Source organism: Lissotriton helveticus, chromosome 8, assembly GCF_964261635.1.
Source record: "Lissotriton helveticus chromosome 8, aLisHel1.1, whole genome shotgun sequence".
In the NCBI taxonomy this organism is placed as follows: domain Eukaryota; kingdom Metazoa; phylum Chordata; class Amphibia; order Caudata; family Salamandridae; genus Lissotriton; species Lissotriton helveticus.
The window spans coordinates 1,315,240,350-1,315,258,752 of NC_136069.1; the positions used below are offsets into that span (position 1 = coordinate 1,315,240,350).

The 18,403-nt window shown below is 46.2% G+C and overlaps 1 protein-coding gene across 8 annotated transcripts in view; it reads right to left on the minus strand.

Moving 5' to 3' along the window:
* Window positions 1–18,403, minus strand: part of CASK (calcium/calmodulin dependent serine protein kinase) — a 1,268,764-nt gene that overhangs the window by 580,150 nt on the left and 670,211 nt on the right. For all 8 annotated transcript variants that reach the window (XM_078658296.1, XM_078658298.1, XM_078658303.1 and 5 more), the window contains exon 8: window positions 7,026–7,148. In XM_078658296.1, the coding sequence (XP_078514422.1) occupies window positions 7,026–7,148 (123 nt within the window). The remainder of the gene's footprint in view (window positions 1–7,025; window positions 7,149–18,403) is intronic.

An 18,403-nucleotide genomic window follows, 5' to 3' on the forward strand; every position in this document is an offset into this window, starting at 1 on the left:
ACAACGAAAGCACGAGGTGGCTGAATCACAGCCGGAGGGATTGATGCAGCAACAGGTCGACCAGATCCTCAAGGCTATCACGGACACAAGAGATGCACTTCAGCAGAATATTGCCCAAGTGTCGCTGGGTTTGGGCCTTCTACGGGCAGATCATGCTAAGCTGGCTGACAGAGTGAAACAACCTGAGACAACAATAGAGATCCTAGAACCCTCCCAAAAAACGATGGAGACCCAGATGGGGGATGTCACTCGCAGGCTGCAAGTACTGGAACGGGGAGCCGAAGACGCCGAAGGGCGCAATAGAGGGAACAAAATACGGGTGGTGGGCCTGCCTGAAGAAGTGGAAGGGGGTATTATGGTGGACTATCTGGAGCAATGGCTGCGGACTGACGTGGCTCCGGAGGGTTTGACAACATTCTACATGCTGGAAACGGAGCACAGGGTGCCGGCCAGACAGTTGGCGCCTGGAAGACCACCCAGGCCCCTGGTGGTCCGCCTACTCCATTACAAAGATGGAGACCTGCTTCTGAACAAGGCTCGCACAACAGGCCCATATAGAGTGGACAATAACAATGTTTCGCTATTCCCGGATTACACATTCGATGTGCAGCGCCATCGAGCCTCGTTCCTGGCAGTCAAGAAGGCTTTTCGGGACGAAAGTATCAAATACTCGCTGATGTTTCCGGCACGCTTGAGAGTGACAATGGACGGTAAAACATATTTCCACAATGACCCTGAGGAAGCATGGAGTTGGCTGGAATCCTACCGGGCAGGAAAGGGCGAAGCAGGAAGCGTTCTGAGGCAGCGGATGGAGGAGCCGCGCCCGCGCCGCATGAGACGCACCAGGCGGAATCGCACTGGAACCCTGAAACCCACTGTGACACAGACGGAGAGGGAGAGATCGGCCGCGCTGAAGGCCGTGACGGAGATATCCCAGGCAAAGGGAGCAGGGTCAATGGGGTGACGGAATCAGAAAAAGGGTTGCATGGCACTGAATCCGAAGGAACAGATATGGGTAGTGTCCCACTGCCGCAAATCACGCCTGGGACAGCCGATAAGATCGTCGATGTTTGAACTCAAGTAACTGGATTCAGGGACTTGGGAGAGGGATGGACTGTTGCTGCTCCCTTCTCTTCACAGGGGTCAATTGGGAGGAGTGGCATTAGAGATGATTGAGCCAAGAGGGCATTAGAATTGTGCGGCTGCCTCTGCCTAGGGCTCTTTCCGAGGGGCGGAAGCTTCTCTTACAGTGGGGTACAGGGTTAGGACTCACTGGAGTTGTGGATCAGATCTTCTCGGCACTAGGGCACCCCCCTCGGTTCGGATTCTTGAATGGACCCCTGGTAGAGACCAGAGGGATAGTTAGATACTAGTTTGGATGGGTACTAGCTGTTTAGAGCATGTTCTGGGGAATTTGAGGGTTTTTGTTGGGGTTGTTAGAAACACCAGTGTGCCGACTGAGGGTGTGCAGTTCAGGATGAGGTATGGTCAGCATCATGGGGGCATCACCTGAACTGAAGTGTATTACATGTAATGTACGGGGGATGCATACGATGTTAAAACGCCACGAGGTGCATGCTTATTTAGTGCGTAGGGGGGGTACAGATTGCTTTCCTCCAGGAAACACATGTAGACCACTCTGAAGGGCAGAGTTTGCAACATAGGTGGAGGGGACAGCTTTTTTATACATCATACTCAGCCTATGCTAGGGGTACGCTGATATGGGTCAGAGTGGGGGTTCCTTTCTAGCCGCTACAGCAGTTAGTGGACCCGGAGGGGAGATTTGTGACTGTCATGGGGCGCTTGGATGGGAAGGACGTGGCGTTATGTAATGCATATGCCCCTAATGTGGACTTTCAGGGAAACTGGCGCCCTACCTGACTGGCTCAGTGATACTGGGTGGTGACTTCAACTCCATCACAGATACGGTGATGGATAGGTCTCACCCTCCGTTGACTGAAGCGCCTGTTCACTGGCTCTTGAGGGTGCAACGAAACTGGCAAGATAAATGGGGGCTTATAGACACATGGCGCGCGCAACACTTAGGGCACCAGGACTACTCTTTTTTGATGATTTACATGTACGGCTAGACACCATCCTATGCACTCCAGACATTCACGCGTCGGTCAGACACAGCGAGTATTTAGCAAGGACGATTTCGGACCATAATCCATTGTTGTTGGTGATAGAATGGGCACGGGAGAGGCCAGTAGTTCCTACCTGGCGATTACGCCCGGAGGCTTTGGAAGACTCAGTATTTCGTGCGGAGGTAAAGGAGGGTATAGAACACTATTTCCTCAAGAATGAGGGTACAGCTTCCACCTTGGTGCTGGAGTGGGATGCATTTAAAGTGGTGATACAGGGTTTATGCATTACCAAGATGGTGGGAAAGCGGGAAATTATACTGCAGGATATTGAAAGGGAGGAATTGAGACTACGGCAGGCGGAGAGAGCCCGCCCCGAGGACCTGGGGTTACAGGATGAGGTTTTGGCCACAAGGGAGGGCGTAGGGGCAGAGGTAAAGAGGTTGCGCTACTTTGACCACAAAGCATACTTGGTCCGGGCTCACGCAGAACGAAATCGAGCTGGCACTCTGCTGGCCTGGTTGGCCAACCTGGCTCCGAGGGGTACGCCTATATTGGCTTTGGCTGCGACTACGGGAATGCCGGAGTATACCCAGAAGGGGGATCAATGGGATGTTCCTGGAATACTATGCAGACTTGTACAGGAGTAAGCTACAGGATATGGGCAAGAGGCTGGAGGTCTTTTTAGCAGATGTCCGCCTGCCTTGCCTAGAGGAGGACCAGGCGGACGCATTGGAACAAGAGATTACAGTTGGGGAAATACACGGCGCAGTAAAATGTATGGCACGTAATGAAACCCCAGGTGCCGAAGGGCTACCGATTGAATTCTATTCGATGTACGTTGATCCGTTGCCTCCTAAACTGTTGGCAGTTTACCAAGAGGCTCTGGACCTGGGCAGGCTACCTGCATCCACTCGGGAGGCAAATATTCCCTTGTTGAAACCTGGGAAGGACCCCCTAAATAAGACAGCTTATCGCCCACTGTCTATCTTAACATCTGACTACAAAATACTCAGTAGGATTCTTGCGACTCGCCTCCTCCCGTATATGGAGCAGTTGGTCCATTGCGACCAAGTGGGGTTTATCCCGAAGGGCACCATGGCAACTAATGTGAGGCGTCTCCTCTGAATTTTGGGGGAAGATCATAGTGTATTCCCCACTGCAGCGGTTCTCTCGGTAGATATACAAAAGCATTCGACAGCCTAGAGTGGTCTTATTTGTTTCGGGTCCTGCAAACATTCGGTCTGGGGGAATCCTTTGTGGGGTGGACCGAGATTCTTTATAGGTCGGCAACAGCTCGGGTAAGGATGGGCTGGACGATCTCCAGCTCTTGTCTGGTAGGGCAGGGGACACCGCAGGGGTGCCCACTTTCCCCATTGCTGTCTGCTTTAGCCATTGAGCCTCTGGCTGCCCATGCCAGACTAGGGAGGCATTTTCCTGAGTTGGATCTCCGTGGGGATATGCAGTTCATTTCTCTATATGCCGATGACCTCTCAATTTTCTTGGCAAATACGGAAACGGCCTTGGAAGGCGCGAGGCAATTACTCCACACTTTTGGTAGGGTCTCGGGACTGGGTGTGAATTGGGTGAAGACTTGCTTGTTCCCAGTGGCACAGTCTGGGATGGGCCCTTCCGAAGTTGCGGGCTTTCACTGTGAGTCCAGCTGTTTGCCCTACCTTGGCACTAACATCTATCACAGCTCTGAGGACTTGCTGGAAGGAAATGTGGGTAAGGCCATACGGGGCCTTAGGAACAGTTTTGCGTTTTGGAGCACATTGCTGCTCTCGGTAGCGGGCAGGGTGGCACTCTGAAAACGGTAGCGCTCCCACGATTATTGTATTATTTTCGGACGCTGCCGATTTGGGTGCCGGGCTCCACTCCATGGCTGGGGGATTTATATGGGGGTCTGGCAGGAGGAGGGTTGCACTGTCCACGATGATGCGCCCAAGAGCCGACGGGGGTTTGGTAGTGCCGGACTTCGAGCTGTACTTTTTAGCGGCTCAGCTACAGTGGCTTACTCAAGCGGTAGCAAAGGAGTTTCGGGGGCCAGAGGGCCGATGGATTCCACGCCATATCTTGTCCTTCATAGTACTACAGCAACGGCTTCGTCTCGAACTGCTTACCAGCTAGGAGCAGACACTGAGACTGTGCTGGAACCGGAGTCAGCGCAGGGCTGGGTTTGCCCATCCGTATGCTCTGGAGATTCCGCGGTGCATGTGTACCGCCCTCCCGCATGGCAGGGATTGGACGGCGATGGCCGAATGAGAGGACTTAGGAGTGCAGGTACTGTGAGACATTTACGAATACGGAGCCTTATTGCCATTTCAGGCCCTACAGGACGGATATGGACTCCCTCCAGGGGATTATTTATTGTATTCAGCCCTAATTTCAGCAATACAACGGTACTGGGAAGCAGCATTATCAGAACCGCAGACAACAATGGCATGCCAGTACGTGGTGATGGCCGCGGGAACCGTTAAGGCCATTACGTGTCTTTACAGGCACATGCTGACTGAGGGGTTGGAACCACTGCGGGAGCTGCGGGGGGAAATGGGAGGGGAACCTAGGCAAGGAGATTCCGGAGAAGACATGGTCCCAGTTAATCAGAAGGGCTTGGAAAAGCACGAGGAACGCTCAATTTCAATTGATACACTTCTACATTCTGCATAGGACATATCTAACGCCTGAATAGATTAACCAATATTTTAAGACGGCCTCTGCTCGCTGTCCGGGGGCTAATTTTCAGCATATGATGTGGCGGTGTCCACAACTGGGAAAATATTGGGAGGAGTGGGTGGGTTTGCTTTGTGGAGTTACGGACCATATATGGAACCTGACCAGGGAACTTGTTTATTGCACTGGTTCTCGCATACCTCTAAAACGAAGGTTACGAGTAAGTTTATGGATTTAGGGCTGGTTTTAGCGAATAGGGAGATCACAGCACACTGGAAGTCGGTAAGAGGGCCCACCCTGGGGAGGTGGAAGGCAGAACTACTCAAATGGGCGCAGAGCGAAGGCGTGCTTGGCTTCGACAAGCTATGCGGACTAATCATGAAAAATCACTAGAGGCAGCAAGGGCATGGGAGGCGTTGGTGATTGCACTGCAGGCGCCTGAGATGGATTCGCAGGACGGCTCGGTTTTGGAAGTCCCTGTGGATTCGCCGGGCTCCACGGGGGGTGGAGTAGCACTGTCAAAAAAAAAATCAGGACTAGCCCCTCCTTCGTGACATCAAAAGAGAGTTAAAGATCTCCTTCTAAACCAACATCTCAACTGGCAGTACGTCAATTACCCATAAAGACCTGAACTCAACCCTTAGCTCTCCTTTCCCCCTCCCCTGCTACTTACCCTCCATTGTCCTTAACCCCTGCCTTGTCCTGATTTGATTCAACTGTACGGTCTACACATGTTATTAGTTGAACCTAAAATGTTGTAAAGCGCTCTGATACTCTCAAGTCTTGCTAGCGCTTTATAAGGCTCTTAAATAAATGCATACATTTGTGACTGAAGTAAAATACAAACACTGGCTACGAAAAGGTTTTAAGATGAAATGCAGGTTTTCTTTATTTTTCATCCAAAGTCAGATGTAATATCCTCTGCCAGTTCTGGCTTTTTAAGCCACTAATAATTTTAATCCTGCGATGATTAAAATTACATTTCTAAAAATTACAGCATGCAAGGAGCTGCTGGAGAAACAATTCTTGACTTGCGTAACGTTTCAAACACAAAATTGACATCTTGTAGCTATGCAGGTGGGCCTGTGGGGCCATGTGTAAGTGGTGGCACAAAGAAGGAAGTTTTCCCTCTAGTACCAACCCACAACCAGCTCTACAGAAGCGCGCTGCCAGAGCTCCACGGAGGCATGTTGCTGAGGGTTCAAACAAATGCCATCACCCAGCACTCGCACGAGATGCTTCACCAGACCTCCCCAAGGGCACTTGGTTAACAGTGGTGGATTCAACCCAGATCTGTGACTGAGGGTGAGTGTCTAAAAAGTTTCAGCACTCCTTCCATCATCTCCTTGTGTTCACTCTGGAGCATGAACACACTCCAATGATTTAAGGAGCTGACATGGGTAAGTAAAAAAAACAAATTGAGCAGAGAGGTCTACTGCATGCTGCTGACATTATTTGGAATGGTGCTAACACCAGGGGGACTTCAGGTACAACAGATTTGAGAGAGCTTCTCCCATTCATTAGACAGGTGCTCGCTAGCACATTTCTCGTTTCCGAGTCCTCGGGCATTAAAAATAATCTCTGACAAAGCCAAAAGACCGGTCTTGTATTTTGACTCCCGACTACAACTTTAAAAAAGACTGCTGCAGTGAAAGATCAAACTGGATTGCTTTCTGTATACAATACATCTGTGAGATAAAGAGTGTAAAGTGTTATTCAGACAATGAGCTTTGTCTAAGTCAAGAGAGCACTGAATTATATTTTAAAGAACTGGTCTGCAGACAAGTGCTATGTCAAACCAGATCTAAAAAAAAGAGCTCTGTCAGAAGATGCATCAGGAGTAATCACCTTTCTACATCTTCTTTTTTTTGTAGTCCTTGCGGTATGTTTTTCTTATTGGAACGTCTAGATCGAAAAATAATAATAGTTTATTCAAGGGCACATTTTGCTAATCCATTTGTCTTGTAGACGTTTGAAAATGAAGTTCATTAAATGATTTGGTGAAGAACAACTACACACAAAAGTCGCAATTCATGGTTTAAAAGCCAGAATGGAGTATATAACACATTCAAATTCACAGCCAGATACTACATCATCACAATAATGGTTTAGGATATTTGTCAAGGGATTGAATCCAAGGTCGTCTCAAATAAGAGGTCTAGACAACCAGTCGGAATCTGAAAGGAGAATACCATAAAGGAGAAGAGCAACGTACATTTCGCTGGCTATCAATGCTACTCATCATGCATTTCTCAGTGTTGTATATACCTTCAGCCACGGATGATTCAATGCTTCATACACTGTTATCCTTTCAGCTGGGTCCAGCATAAGCATGCGGCGCACCAGGTCTTTGGCACTTTCTGAGATATGGCTCCACTGCCTAGGATTCATCTAGGAAAAGACGAAAGGAATAAGACCTTTAATCAAGCATGCTTGGCAAATATATCACAATCAGTTCACAAGTCACAACATCCTAACATGCAAAGGTTAGTTACTTACATTTTATAGATAAGGCTGTGTGAGCATTAAACTTCTTTTTAATTCAGTTCAATTAAGCAAGCACGATCTAAAGATTTAAGGTAGAACTCCATCTGCTCTGGTACTGTGCTAAAATAGCGCCATCCTTCTTGAGCAGTAAATTGCATGCCTATGCCGCTCTTACCAGTAATAGGGAATACATATTAAACAAGCTCTTACTACAAACCTGACCTCCTTTACTGAGGTCGATCAAAATCAGTGGGAGCTGAGGACTATGTTCTTCTAGCAAAATAGCAGCCCACTTTGGCAGTTTAGAAAGTTCGTGACAGAGACAGCACATAGTTTTACCCATGATGGCAGCTCTTTAAAAAGCTCCTCTCACCACTCTTTGGGGGGGGGGGGCGGGGGCGGCTGGAATTGCAATGTTATTGCACTTCAACCAGCAACTTTATAACGCATATGGGTGTGTGCTTTCCTGTTGGAAATCCATCTGTGTGACCTGTTCAAGTCTCTTTTTAAGAGGCCCTCTACAAAACGATATTTAAATAAGTGCCTGCAGGATCTTGTCCCTCAATTTAAATCACCTTTCCCACCACAAAGTAAAAAAGGCCCTGATGTACATGGTGTGAAAACATCCAGATATAGCCCTAACCAAGCTTGAAGTGGGCTTTATTCATGCCCATAATGGTAGCAAGGAAGACTTCATGGCATGTCTGTACAAGGTAGTACTAGACGTTGGCAACAAAAGAGTATTCATTGGCAGGGATTGGAATGTAGTACTAGCACCTGTCCCAGATAGGTTAGGCAGGTTTGACTTCAACAATAACAAAGATAAGTGTAGGTTTAAGGGCATCATTGACTACCACTTGCTTGAGGATGAATCGAGAACTCTACACCTTAAGGATAGGAAATACTCTTCTTTTTTTGTACACATGGTACATGAACGCAACCCGAATACTTCTTGCTCTTAAATGGGGAGTTACTGGCAGATGTTACATCTTGTAGAATTTTGGAGGCGTAGATCTCGGATCACACTCTACTGGTCAAGCACCTCTCCCTGGGAATACAATGAGGCAGCTTCATAAACAAAAGGGACTCCCTATCTGTCATTATAGCTATCAGGAGGGAGAACAGAGTCTCTCTTGCACACAAGACTGATGTTATTGTAGAATGTGCTTTTTACTTCCAGAGACTTTATAATTCCCACAACCATGACTCTGGGCCACTGGAACAGTATTTCTTGTCTAAGGAGAAGCTCCTTCGCGTATCTGTGCATATGGAGGAGTAGGTCACAGAGGAAGAGATTCAGTCCTTAATTGAGGGCTTGACTTCTAGGATATCACCTGGGGAGGATTGCCTTCTAGAGGAATTGTATAGGGTGACTAAAAGAGGCTGGCTTAGGTACTGAATGCAGTGTTAAAAAATGAGGATGCCAATGCTGCTTTACGCCTCTTATTTAAAAGAGCGGTCATCACACTCCGATATTAAGATTTTGCCTCAAGTACTGGGAATTAGGCAGAAACTTTGCAATCCAACATTTATACACCCTTCTAAGGTGGATTTCGTACCAGGCTGGTCATCTGGAGACATATGAGCTCCTTTCTCCCACATCTTGGTGGAATGCGCACAATTATATTGAACAGAAAATTGCTGTGACCTCTTTTTAGATGCGAAGGAGGAATTTCTCTGGAATTATTTGTTCCATACTATGGAAAGGGTGGGATTAGTTTGAAGCTTTGTCAGGAAAGTGAGGTGGCTGTACCCGAACCCAGTAGCTTGGATGAACTGTGGAGTTTCTTATCTGACCCACTCCCAATGGAACTATACAAGGATGCCCCATTTCACAAGACCAAAGGAATAGAGAGGATAAAGACAGTCGTGGGATAGCAAAACATTTTTTTAAATACAGATCATATTCTTCCGATGCTGTCGAACCTTCTGATCAAACTCGGTCTTGATGCCAATCAGTGCTGAGTTTTCAGCGTTACTAAGGTATAAGGTTATCAGGGACACAAATGAAGTTTGCCTCAACCTGTATATGGAGAGTGATTCAATTGGGTCACATCATTTTAGGAGGGGGGGGTGGGTTCCCTAACAATCAGAAATATTTTGGAGTCTTAGTCAATCAGAGCTTGAAGGATATGGTTCAAGATAAGATTGTGTCACTACTTCACAAAACATCAAGTAACTTGCAGAGGCGGGCACCTAGGCCTGATACTTTGGGGAAGGGTACAAGTAGTGAAAATGAATATTGCTCCCAGGTTCAATTGTGCCTTTTGTATGCTGGTGCTGATTATCAGTAGGCACTTTGTTTTGGAGACCAATACGAATGCTGCCAAAGCTGGAGAGATTTAACTACTGCATTTCTACGCTGATTACGTATTGAATAGATTAGTGTATATTTTCTGTGGAGGTAAGTTACCTTCAACTGGATGCTGTTTTGGAAACGCTTGTCAGCGATGGGATGGGTATTCTATATAATGGCCCGAATGGAGCGGAAGGGAACCATAAGTGCGGTTCTCTCACAAACATACTCAGTGCATAGTGCTTAAACTACTTAAGGAACATGCATAATACAAGCTGAAGCACCGTTATAGTGAAATGCCATAATAGTGGGCTCTTGGTTATTGAAAAGAGTGGTCTAGGTGGGTATTGAGAGCATTTAGGATCTGTTCTAAGGAGTATCTTTTCAAATCCTTAGAAGAGTAATATTCGGGGTGGGGCACTTGGCATTCCCAAAGTTTCCACTATACTTCAACTGTCCACAATGAGATCTGTTCTTGTGCCTGAACCATATAAATCGGACTTTCCCTCATAGAAATACTTGTAACATGACAGAGATTTAAAGAGTTTAAGGCTTCTACAGCAACATAATGAAACACCTATTCTATTCTCTACAGCGGAGATGCTGAGATTGAAGTTGCAAGATAAGACTAACGCAAAAAAAAGCAAAGAAGGTATGGGATTCTGTATTGAGTTATCATAGAAGGGTTGAAGAGGGCCCGCTTGAAGCTCAGCTTCTCTAAAATTATACAAGAATGGGACTGAGCGCTACCCTACTCGCACATCTTTAACTTGAGCCTCAAATTCTAATAGCTGGAGGTACAGTCAGGCAAAAAGTGATATTCATCCCATTTTATGGTTCTGCTCAATATCAATATCTCTGGACAGTGAGTCAAGATTCATAACAAAATGAAGGCTTCTTGAGGGTACTCCTTTTCCTTGGCCACAGCTGATTCCACTGCATGTCTTGTCAGGGATTCATGGAATTCCACCAACCACCCACAAACCTCTGCTCTGCAGAAATCCTACTCTCAGACGTACCACACAAACACAGAACCAGATCAGGAGGATGGGCATACACCTGCATCACTCCTAAAGAGTGATTTTCAATTAGCCAACCTACCGTAGGCAGGTCTAGGTACAAACACCTGCTCAGCGCCAGGGTATCTTGAAGGTGCGCTTTACAAATACACATTGCAAAAACACCACATCAGGAGGAGGTGGTTTGCTACATCAATAGCAAAGATATTTATCATGAGAGAATGGATATCAGTATTTCCGTCTATCAGAGGTGACTGGTTTAGAGAGATAGTGGCCATGGCAGACCACAAAAGACCGAGGTACGCACCAAATGATCGGTTGGCACTTTAATTTGGGGCCATTCTTTGGAGTTTACAGATCACATACAGAAGGGTAAATATACTGATGGTGGCTACAAGGGGATGTTCTTCTGGACACAATTGTGTATTGTTGCACAACATGGGTGGCCACATAGCCAGTTTAGGGTCTCGTGGGTGTTCCAGAAGCCCCTCATCTACCTCTTGAACACTAATTGTATCTGTCCTTTTTGGGAATCAGTCTGGAGTAGATAACTGTTTGGGGATGTTTCTAACAGGAACACACGACTGCTTTGTGACAGTGGGCCACTGCACATGCACAACAGGTCCTAGTTTGTGGATATTGTCCTTATTTTTGTGATACTGGATCTTGGGTTTGGTCATGGCTCTAGTGAGAACAACTGTCCTCTGGGATTAATGTATTACTCAAGCTTTGTGAGAAAAATCGAAACATTTCGTGTTCTACGGTATGATCACAATTAGTTGTTGTAAGGATTTAAAACCATGACCCTGATGGTCGCACTTTAATGTTGTATCTTGTTTATCAGCTTTGTTCCTTTTGGGACAACTGTTCAGAAATGTAGCTGTCAAAAAGAACGAGCTTGCTACCATGCCTTGCAACTTTCATTCATGTCATTTAACTGACGTCTCAGGAAAAAACATTTGGTTTTTTAAAAGAACCCTCACCCACCAATCTAGTTGGTGGCATGCTTCATCATCGGGTTCCCATCTAGGATGCAGAGTGCATCTTCGGTGTACTACGACGCCCTATTACAGCTGAGAGTTTTAAAACTACCTCTAGGAGATCTACCCTTGAAGTTTACGTTTTAATAGTGGATTCCTTGGGAGGGTTAACAACAGTGGTGGTAGTGTAGTGAGAAATTAGTGGTCCTTAAGATTTAACATTGCTCTTAAGGCAGTTGGGTTCTTTGTCTGAATTGCTGCTTCTCCCACGGAATACATCACACACAATAAAACACACCAGAACCAGGGACTAGCCTATTTCTAGTAACTATGAGAAGCCATTACACTTGATAAAGATTAGGCTCTATTCTGTATGTAAGTGGTTTCTCATTATGCTGCATTAATATCAATAATTGGATGAGTTATATTCCTGGTGCAAAACAATGCGCCTTTGATTTTGAGTGGAATTTTTACACACCCGACTCGTTTTTTAAAATATCACCTGTTTATGTCAGCACATCCGGTACACCTCACTAGGACAATCTGGGGTTAAGTTCTGTGATGGGCGGTTATTTAGTGGCCCAGGACAGGATGGCTCAATGAGAAAGCTGCATTGACGGAGACGACAGACTACGTGCGCTAACGTGCAAGCACTAAGACGCTGGCCCCACTACTTAGTTCGTTCAGGCTGGGTTTCCAGTAATATCTGAATACAGAACAGGACTGCAGTAAGTAAGATGGTAGGTGGACGACCTTGACAAAAGTAATTGTCGGAGTTGGGTCTCAGCTGGAGGAGGCATCCCTATGGGAAGTTATTACAGGACCTGAGTAGTTTACTTTTTAATATTTACAAAGAATTTGGGCTGACGATACTCTATTTCTCTTTATTAGAATGTTACTATAGGCACCGCCCCCCTCTGGATCTATGCTGCCCTAATTAACAGCAACGTGAGTAGGCAATATACAGAGGAATTGTCCACCCGTTTTTTGTTCTATTATCACTTTACACCTAGATGGCATGGGGCATAGTTGGGTATGTGCCGCAAGCAATTCAATAACTATAAGATGTAAGTAAGGCGATAACACCGGCGGTGAGGCAACGTCCTCCGGGCCACACATGCCTTGAGTTGCTATGCAACACTCGTTGTCTACTGGATTACACTACCGGTTATGGCTACTGTTGAATGGAATGTGCCAATGGTGCCGAGGGGTGCTCGTTGTCGCAGCTAGTGGAACGTGGCAAATGCAATTAAAAGAGCAAATTGCCTTTTGTTTTAACAGATTTCATTGCATTTTTAATAGTCAAACATTTACATCAGCAAGCGCCTCTTTCATCTTACATTTTTAATATTGGCGCATCTTTGTCATGCTTCATTGGTTATCCGATAATCATCCAACCTCAGTATTCAACTTTCACAACTCCCTGCGCCCACCACATTCCCCCCTGCTTGAGTCGTGTCCTTTTGTTCCCTGCTGTGTCCAATTCTGTGTGGCTGTTGGCCGCCCTCTCCCGAACAAATTGGCTTCACTCCCACACAATTCCTACTCTTATTTAGTATGGCTAGCGTGTGTCTCTGACCAGTCTGTTAATCATCCTCCCTTGTATCCTCCTGATCAGGTGCCTGGGGGTATAAGTGCTGCTATGTATGGTCCTCAGCTTGGGGTTCTGGATGTATTAGGTTGTCGACAAATACTCCCCAGGCATAGCTCTGTCGATCAGGCCGATGCCTCTTCGTGTCTCTTGTAGTAGTATCTCTCCCTCATATTCCATCTATCTCTCAAAATATTTCCACCATGTTGCAACTCTTGGCCGCCTTGATGCTTTCAAGTACTTTGTGATTTCCCGGTTGGCCAATATATAGGCCAGATCTTGGAATTTGCTTCTTACCCATGTTTTAGAAATGTGGGGTAAATATCTACTGGTGGTTTCTTGTGTAAGGTATGCTCTGTGGAGAACGAAGAAGTTAAGTTTGATATCTTGGGTATATTTTTTAATATCTCAGTCTAACTTTTCTCAGGGATCTGTATCTCTAGGTCTCCTTCCCATCTGGTTCGGAGTGTGTCTAATGGTAGAAGCACGTCCCATCTGATCGCCCCTCTCTAGTGCCGAGATTGCCTTATTTTTTTCCAACGCAGTCACTACGAACTGGCAGGTCTTATGGTGGGGAGGTTCTTGCAATCCCATGTTCCAGTGTTTGTGGATTGCCATTGTCACCGCTCTGTGTAGCAGGAAGTGGCCCCGTGGCACATTACATTTTATTCTCAAGTCTTCAAAAGAGAGCAACTCTCCATCCCTGAATATGTCTCCTTCCTCAGTTGCCCCTGCCGTCACCCACTCGGTGAGTCCCCTCCAGCCCCTCCATGTGCAATGAGGTAAGCACGGAGAGTGGAAAGTTCCACTGAATATGGGACCTTCCTCCTTGTCTTTTGGAAACAGCTTTTCATACATCCCGAGGTCGGACGGGCAACACTTCACAAACTTTCAAGGTTTTCCGTAACTGGAGACCGTAAAAAGGTTAACCCGTTGTGACAAGGGCGGCGTGCCACTGGGCGCCTCGAAAGTCGCTGCCACCCCGTGTGGGTATTTACCTTGTGACCCCCCCCTCCTGTCATTTCAGCCTTCCCAACTACAGGTCGGGGCATCGGCGGTAGAACGCTACAGCTGCGATGAAGAGGAGATAGAGGACTGGCCCTTTAACTGGAAGCGTAGCCGTGAAGAGGAGGAGCTCGGACACGCCTTAAATCCGGCAGGTGAAGGAAGTCAGGTGTGCTTGTACACCGGAGCGGAGGACGGAGAGAAGTGATCTGGAGAGAAAGTATCGAAGACGGAGCGGAGAGAAGAGAGCCCGGTTTTCCATCTACAGAGGGAGAGGAGGTGCGGAGAGACCCGTTGACGGCGAGGGAGCCTGGAGGCCAAGGGCATCACGAGCCGCCCAGCCGCACGCGACCTGGAGGCGTGTGGCTTACCGAGGTACGTGATCGTATCGCGGGCTGGATTAAGAGGAAAGGAGGGACCTTAGAGTAACTTGAATCCCGTCTCCCCTCATTCCCCCTGAGAACCCTTCCTGCACCCCCGCCCCACCCCGTCACTTGATGTAAATATTCACCGGTGGTGCCCTCTCACCCCTTCCCCTCTCGAGTGTGTCTGGAGAATATTCCGAACTGACGAGACCTCTCTTGTGTCTTCTTCCGAGGCGGCGAACACCATAATCACGGAGACGGACCAGGTCGAGACGAGGAGGAGTCCGATTCGGAGGAAGGTGGAGGCGACCAGGAGAAAACAGCGCCCCGAACGAAGTAGATCGCCAAGACGGATTCATAGTAGAAAAACTTGTACTGATATCTTGTTTCAGCAATTAAAACCTGCTCGAACAAAAACCCGTTTGTTGCCCATTACTCCGCACCCCGCTACACCCGTGCTCTTGGACTTAAAACGACACATCATAACGGCAATAGAGCACACATGTTTTAATGACGTGACAACTGGAGACCAGTCTGAAGATTTTTAGAAAAAAGATTATCGATCTATACAAATGGAGGTGTGGACTTTGTTTATTGACGCCATTCATGTCACTAATGCCCATAATAAGGCCATCGAAAACCCCTTTATGGTGACATATGGCCTATGAAATACCAGGCGACTATTATTGATCAAAATAGTAATTGAGGACATCCTTTCATTGACATCTATGAAACTTGCTGCTGCCCTGCACCCGATTATTAATAAATTGACAGATTATTGGAAATTATCTTTATTATATGCCATAAAAAAGACATGCAAATATTGTGGTCTTGAGAAAGGTGGTGCGTACCCAGCAACTCACCGAAACGCGTCAACGCTCCTGTTATATCAAATTCAAGGGACTATATGCTTGGGATATTGATGATTCTTACCCAACAGTGACTATAAGTCCTAATGAATTGGTAACCTAGGATGTTTCCAATTGATTCACCTATTATTGTCTCTTTCTGGGTTTTAATTGTTTTTATGAAATATTTGGGTGATTATGTTTTTATACATGTTTTTTTATTGTATTGAATAAATTGATATACCTTTTCCTATTTGGGGCGTTTTTAGTAGTTTTTTTTGTTTATATTCACAGCTGTCAGAAGGTGTACCATTTGATTCCGTATTTGAGTTGTGGTGAGAATGTGAGTATGATTGATATCTAAACCAAGGGAAACTCTTTATTACACTGGTTGTGTTGGTACCCTGTCTCTTGGATAGTTGGGCCACTCCCTTTTTATTTTTTCATACCAGCATTTACTCACATCTTGCAGTTCTCTTTTACTGTCTACAGCCCAGGGCTGTCTGAGTATAAAAGTAATCCATGCAGCCTGTCTAATGTGGGGACGAAAGGTCTGACTAGCCTCACATGGTCAAGTCTTCCTGCCACCCATGGCTTGAACCACTGCAATTGTGATGTTAAATAATAGGCTTCAAATTCTGGGGTGGCGAGCCCTCCATTAGTGATCGGTTGCTGCTGTGTGGTCAAAGCTATTCTCCTACTTTCTGTGCCCCAGATTAAACCAGACATTGAGACTAGGTTCCAATTTCGACAGCCACAGTGGGACTACGGTGAAATAATACAGTAGCCTTGGAAGTGCCACCATCTTTATATGAGCCACTCTACTCGCTGTGGATATAGGGAGCATCCCCCAGAACTCTATGTTCTGCCTTAGTGTTTTATTAGCTAGGCTTATATTCACTTCTAGTAGGTGAGTGTGATCATGGAAGTTGCATTCCCTTAGGTATTGTGAGAAGAGAGGCTCCCAGCGCAGGTTCCATATCCCTGGTGGGGGATCTTGGTGCACCTCCTTCAGGATAAGACTGAATTTTTGCCAGTTGACTCGGAGCCCTGACATGGCCTGTAGTCTTCTAACATTAGCTTTGCTCCCCTCAGGTCCTCTCCTGTGTATCTCAGGGACAGCAAGTCATCTGCATATGGGGCTATTTGGTGGTAGTGTTCATTCAATCTGAGTCCTTGGTACCAGCGTACCTGACAGGCTGTGCAGGCCAGTGGCTCCATTGCAAGCACGAAGAACAACGGAGGAAGGCGGCATCCCTGCTGTGTCCCCCTGACAATAGGATATTTGTCCAAGATGACGTATCCTGTTTGAACTCTCGCCATGGGGTCCCTCTAGAGAAGCCTAGCCCAGTTCATTAACCTGCTTCCTATGCTGCATCCACTCCATCATACCAAAAAGATATGACCACTAGATATGAAAGGCTTTTTCAATGTCAATATTAAATATCGCCGCCTCATCTCGGTCGCATGTATCCACATCTAGGATCATCAGTAGCCGTTGGAAGTTAAGGGAAGTATTGCGAACTGGAAGAAATCCCGCCTGGTCTCAGTGCACCAATTTCAGCATATATTGCAGGAGCCTAGTTGACAGGATTTTACTGAGGTTTTTATAGTCATTGTTAAGCATAGATAGTGGCCTAGAAGCCCTGTAGACAGTCGCCGATTTCCCCGGTTTCAGGAGTGGATTCATTATCGTTTCCGACATGGAGCTGGGGAGGGACCCAGATGTCTTTCCCACCTGGAACAGCTCTTCCAGCTTCGGCACTAAGAGCGTCTGGTATTTGGCATAGAATTCCACAGGAAGTCCATCAGATCCCGGCGTATTCCTATTTCCTTGGCCCTTAATCGCTGCCGGTATTTCTGGGATTGTGTTCTTGTGTCTCTTCTGCAGAAAGGACCACCAGTGGGAAAGGTTCCAGGTAATCTCTCACTAAGTCGTCATTTGGCCCCAAGATGCTTGTCCTTTGAGATTCTAAAGGACTATACACACTGGAAATGGCATGAGTTGTGATTATTACACACAGACCTATAAGTGGTTATACAAATGCATATGTCTTGAATCCAACACGTGTGCGTAAAAAGTTGGAAGCACTCATCCAGTTGCATGATGAGCATTTTGCACCACACAAGCACGCTGCATTATCTTCATCAGTGCTTTTTACCCACCATGATTTTATGCATAATGTCTGTTTCGCTGTATTCAATCTTTACAGATACTATAAGGATCTGGGAAAATTTTAAGTTACAAAAAAACACCCCACACACACATGCCTTAGTGAGTGTGTGTTCACTGTATAGGGTTTTGTCCCTGGCACCTTGGTCCTGAAGAAAGCCACTGTGACTCAATCAGAGCACATTATTGGCTATAGCATGTCAACCAAACACCTGGAAGTGAGACCCTACTACTACTGCACATCCACCAATGTTTTTAGCCCGCCACTGTTTTTACCCTGCCCAAGGAACCCACTATAAAAATTTGTACCTCAAGGGTGGATATCCTGGAGGCAGTTTTAAATATAACACATAAATTCACTTCATCACAAAAAAGAATCCAGCTCCGCTGTAATCAGGCGTCGTAGCACACCCAGGATCCACTTAGCATCCTAGGTGGGAATCCGATGATTAAGCATGCCACCAATTAGGTTGGTGGGTGAGGGGTCTTTTTTAAAAAAAAACAAGTTTTTTTTCTGAGACGTCAGTTAAATGACATGAATGGCATGGTAGCAAGCTCGTTCTTTTTGTTGGATACATTAAATAAGGGAAGAAGGACAGGCTATCCTGTCTCTTCTCACTCTTTTGTTTATAGCAGAAATGTTTTTGAGCTCACATTTTTTATCTGAGGAACCCACCCTTAAACCATACGAATAAGATTTAATAATCAATTTTGGAATGAGATTTTTCGCTTAAGTGCATATCGATATACTGCATCCGAATTCTTAATTTTTTAATGCACAATTCAAACCTGTCCTCAATTTTGGAAATTGTCGAAAAATTAACACTTTTACTTACTTCATTGTTAATTACAGCTGTTTGTCAAGCCAGGGATTTATGCCCA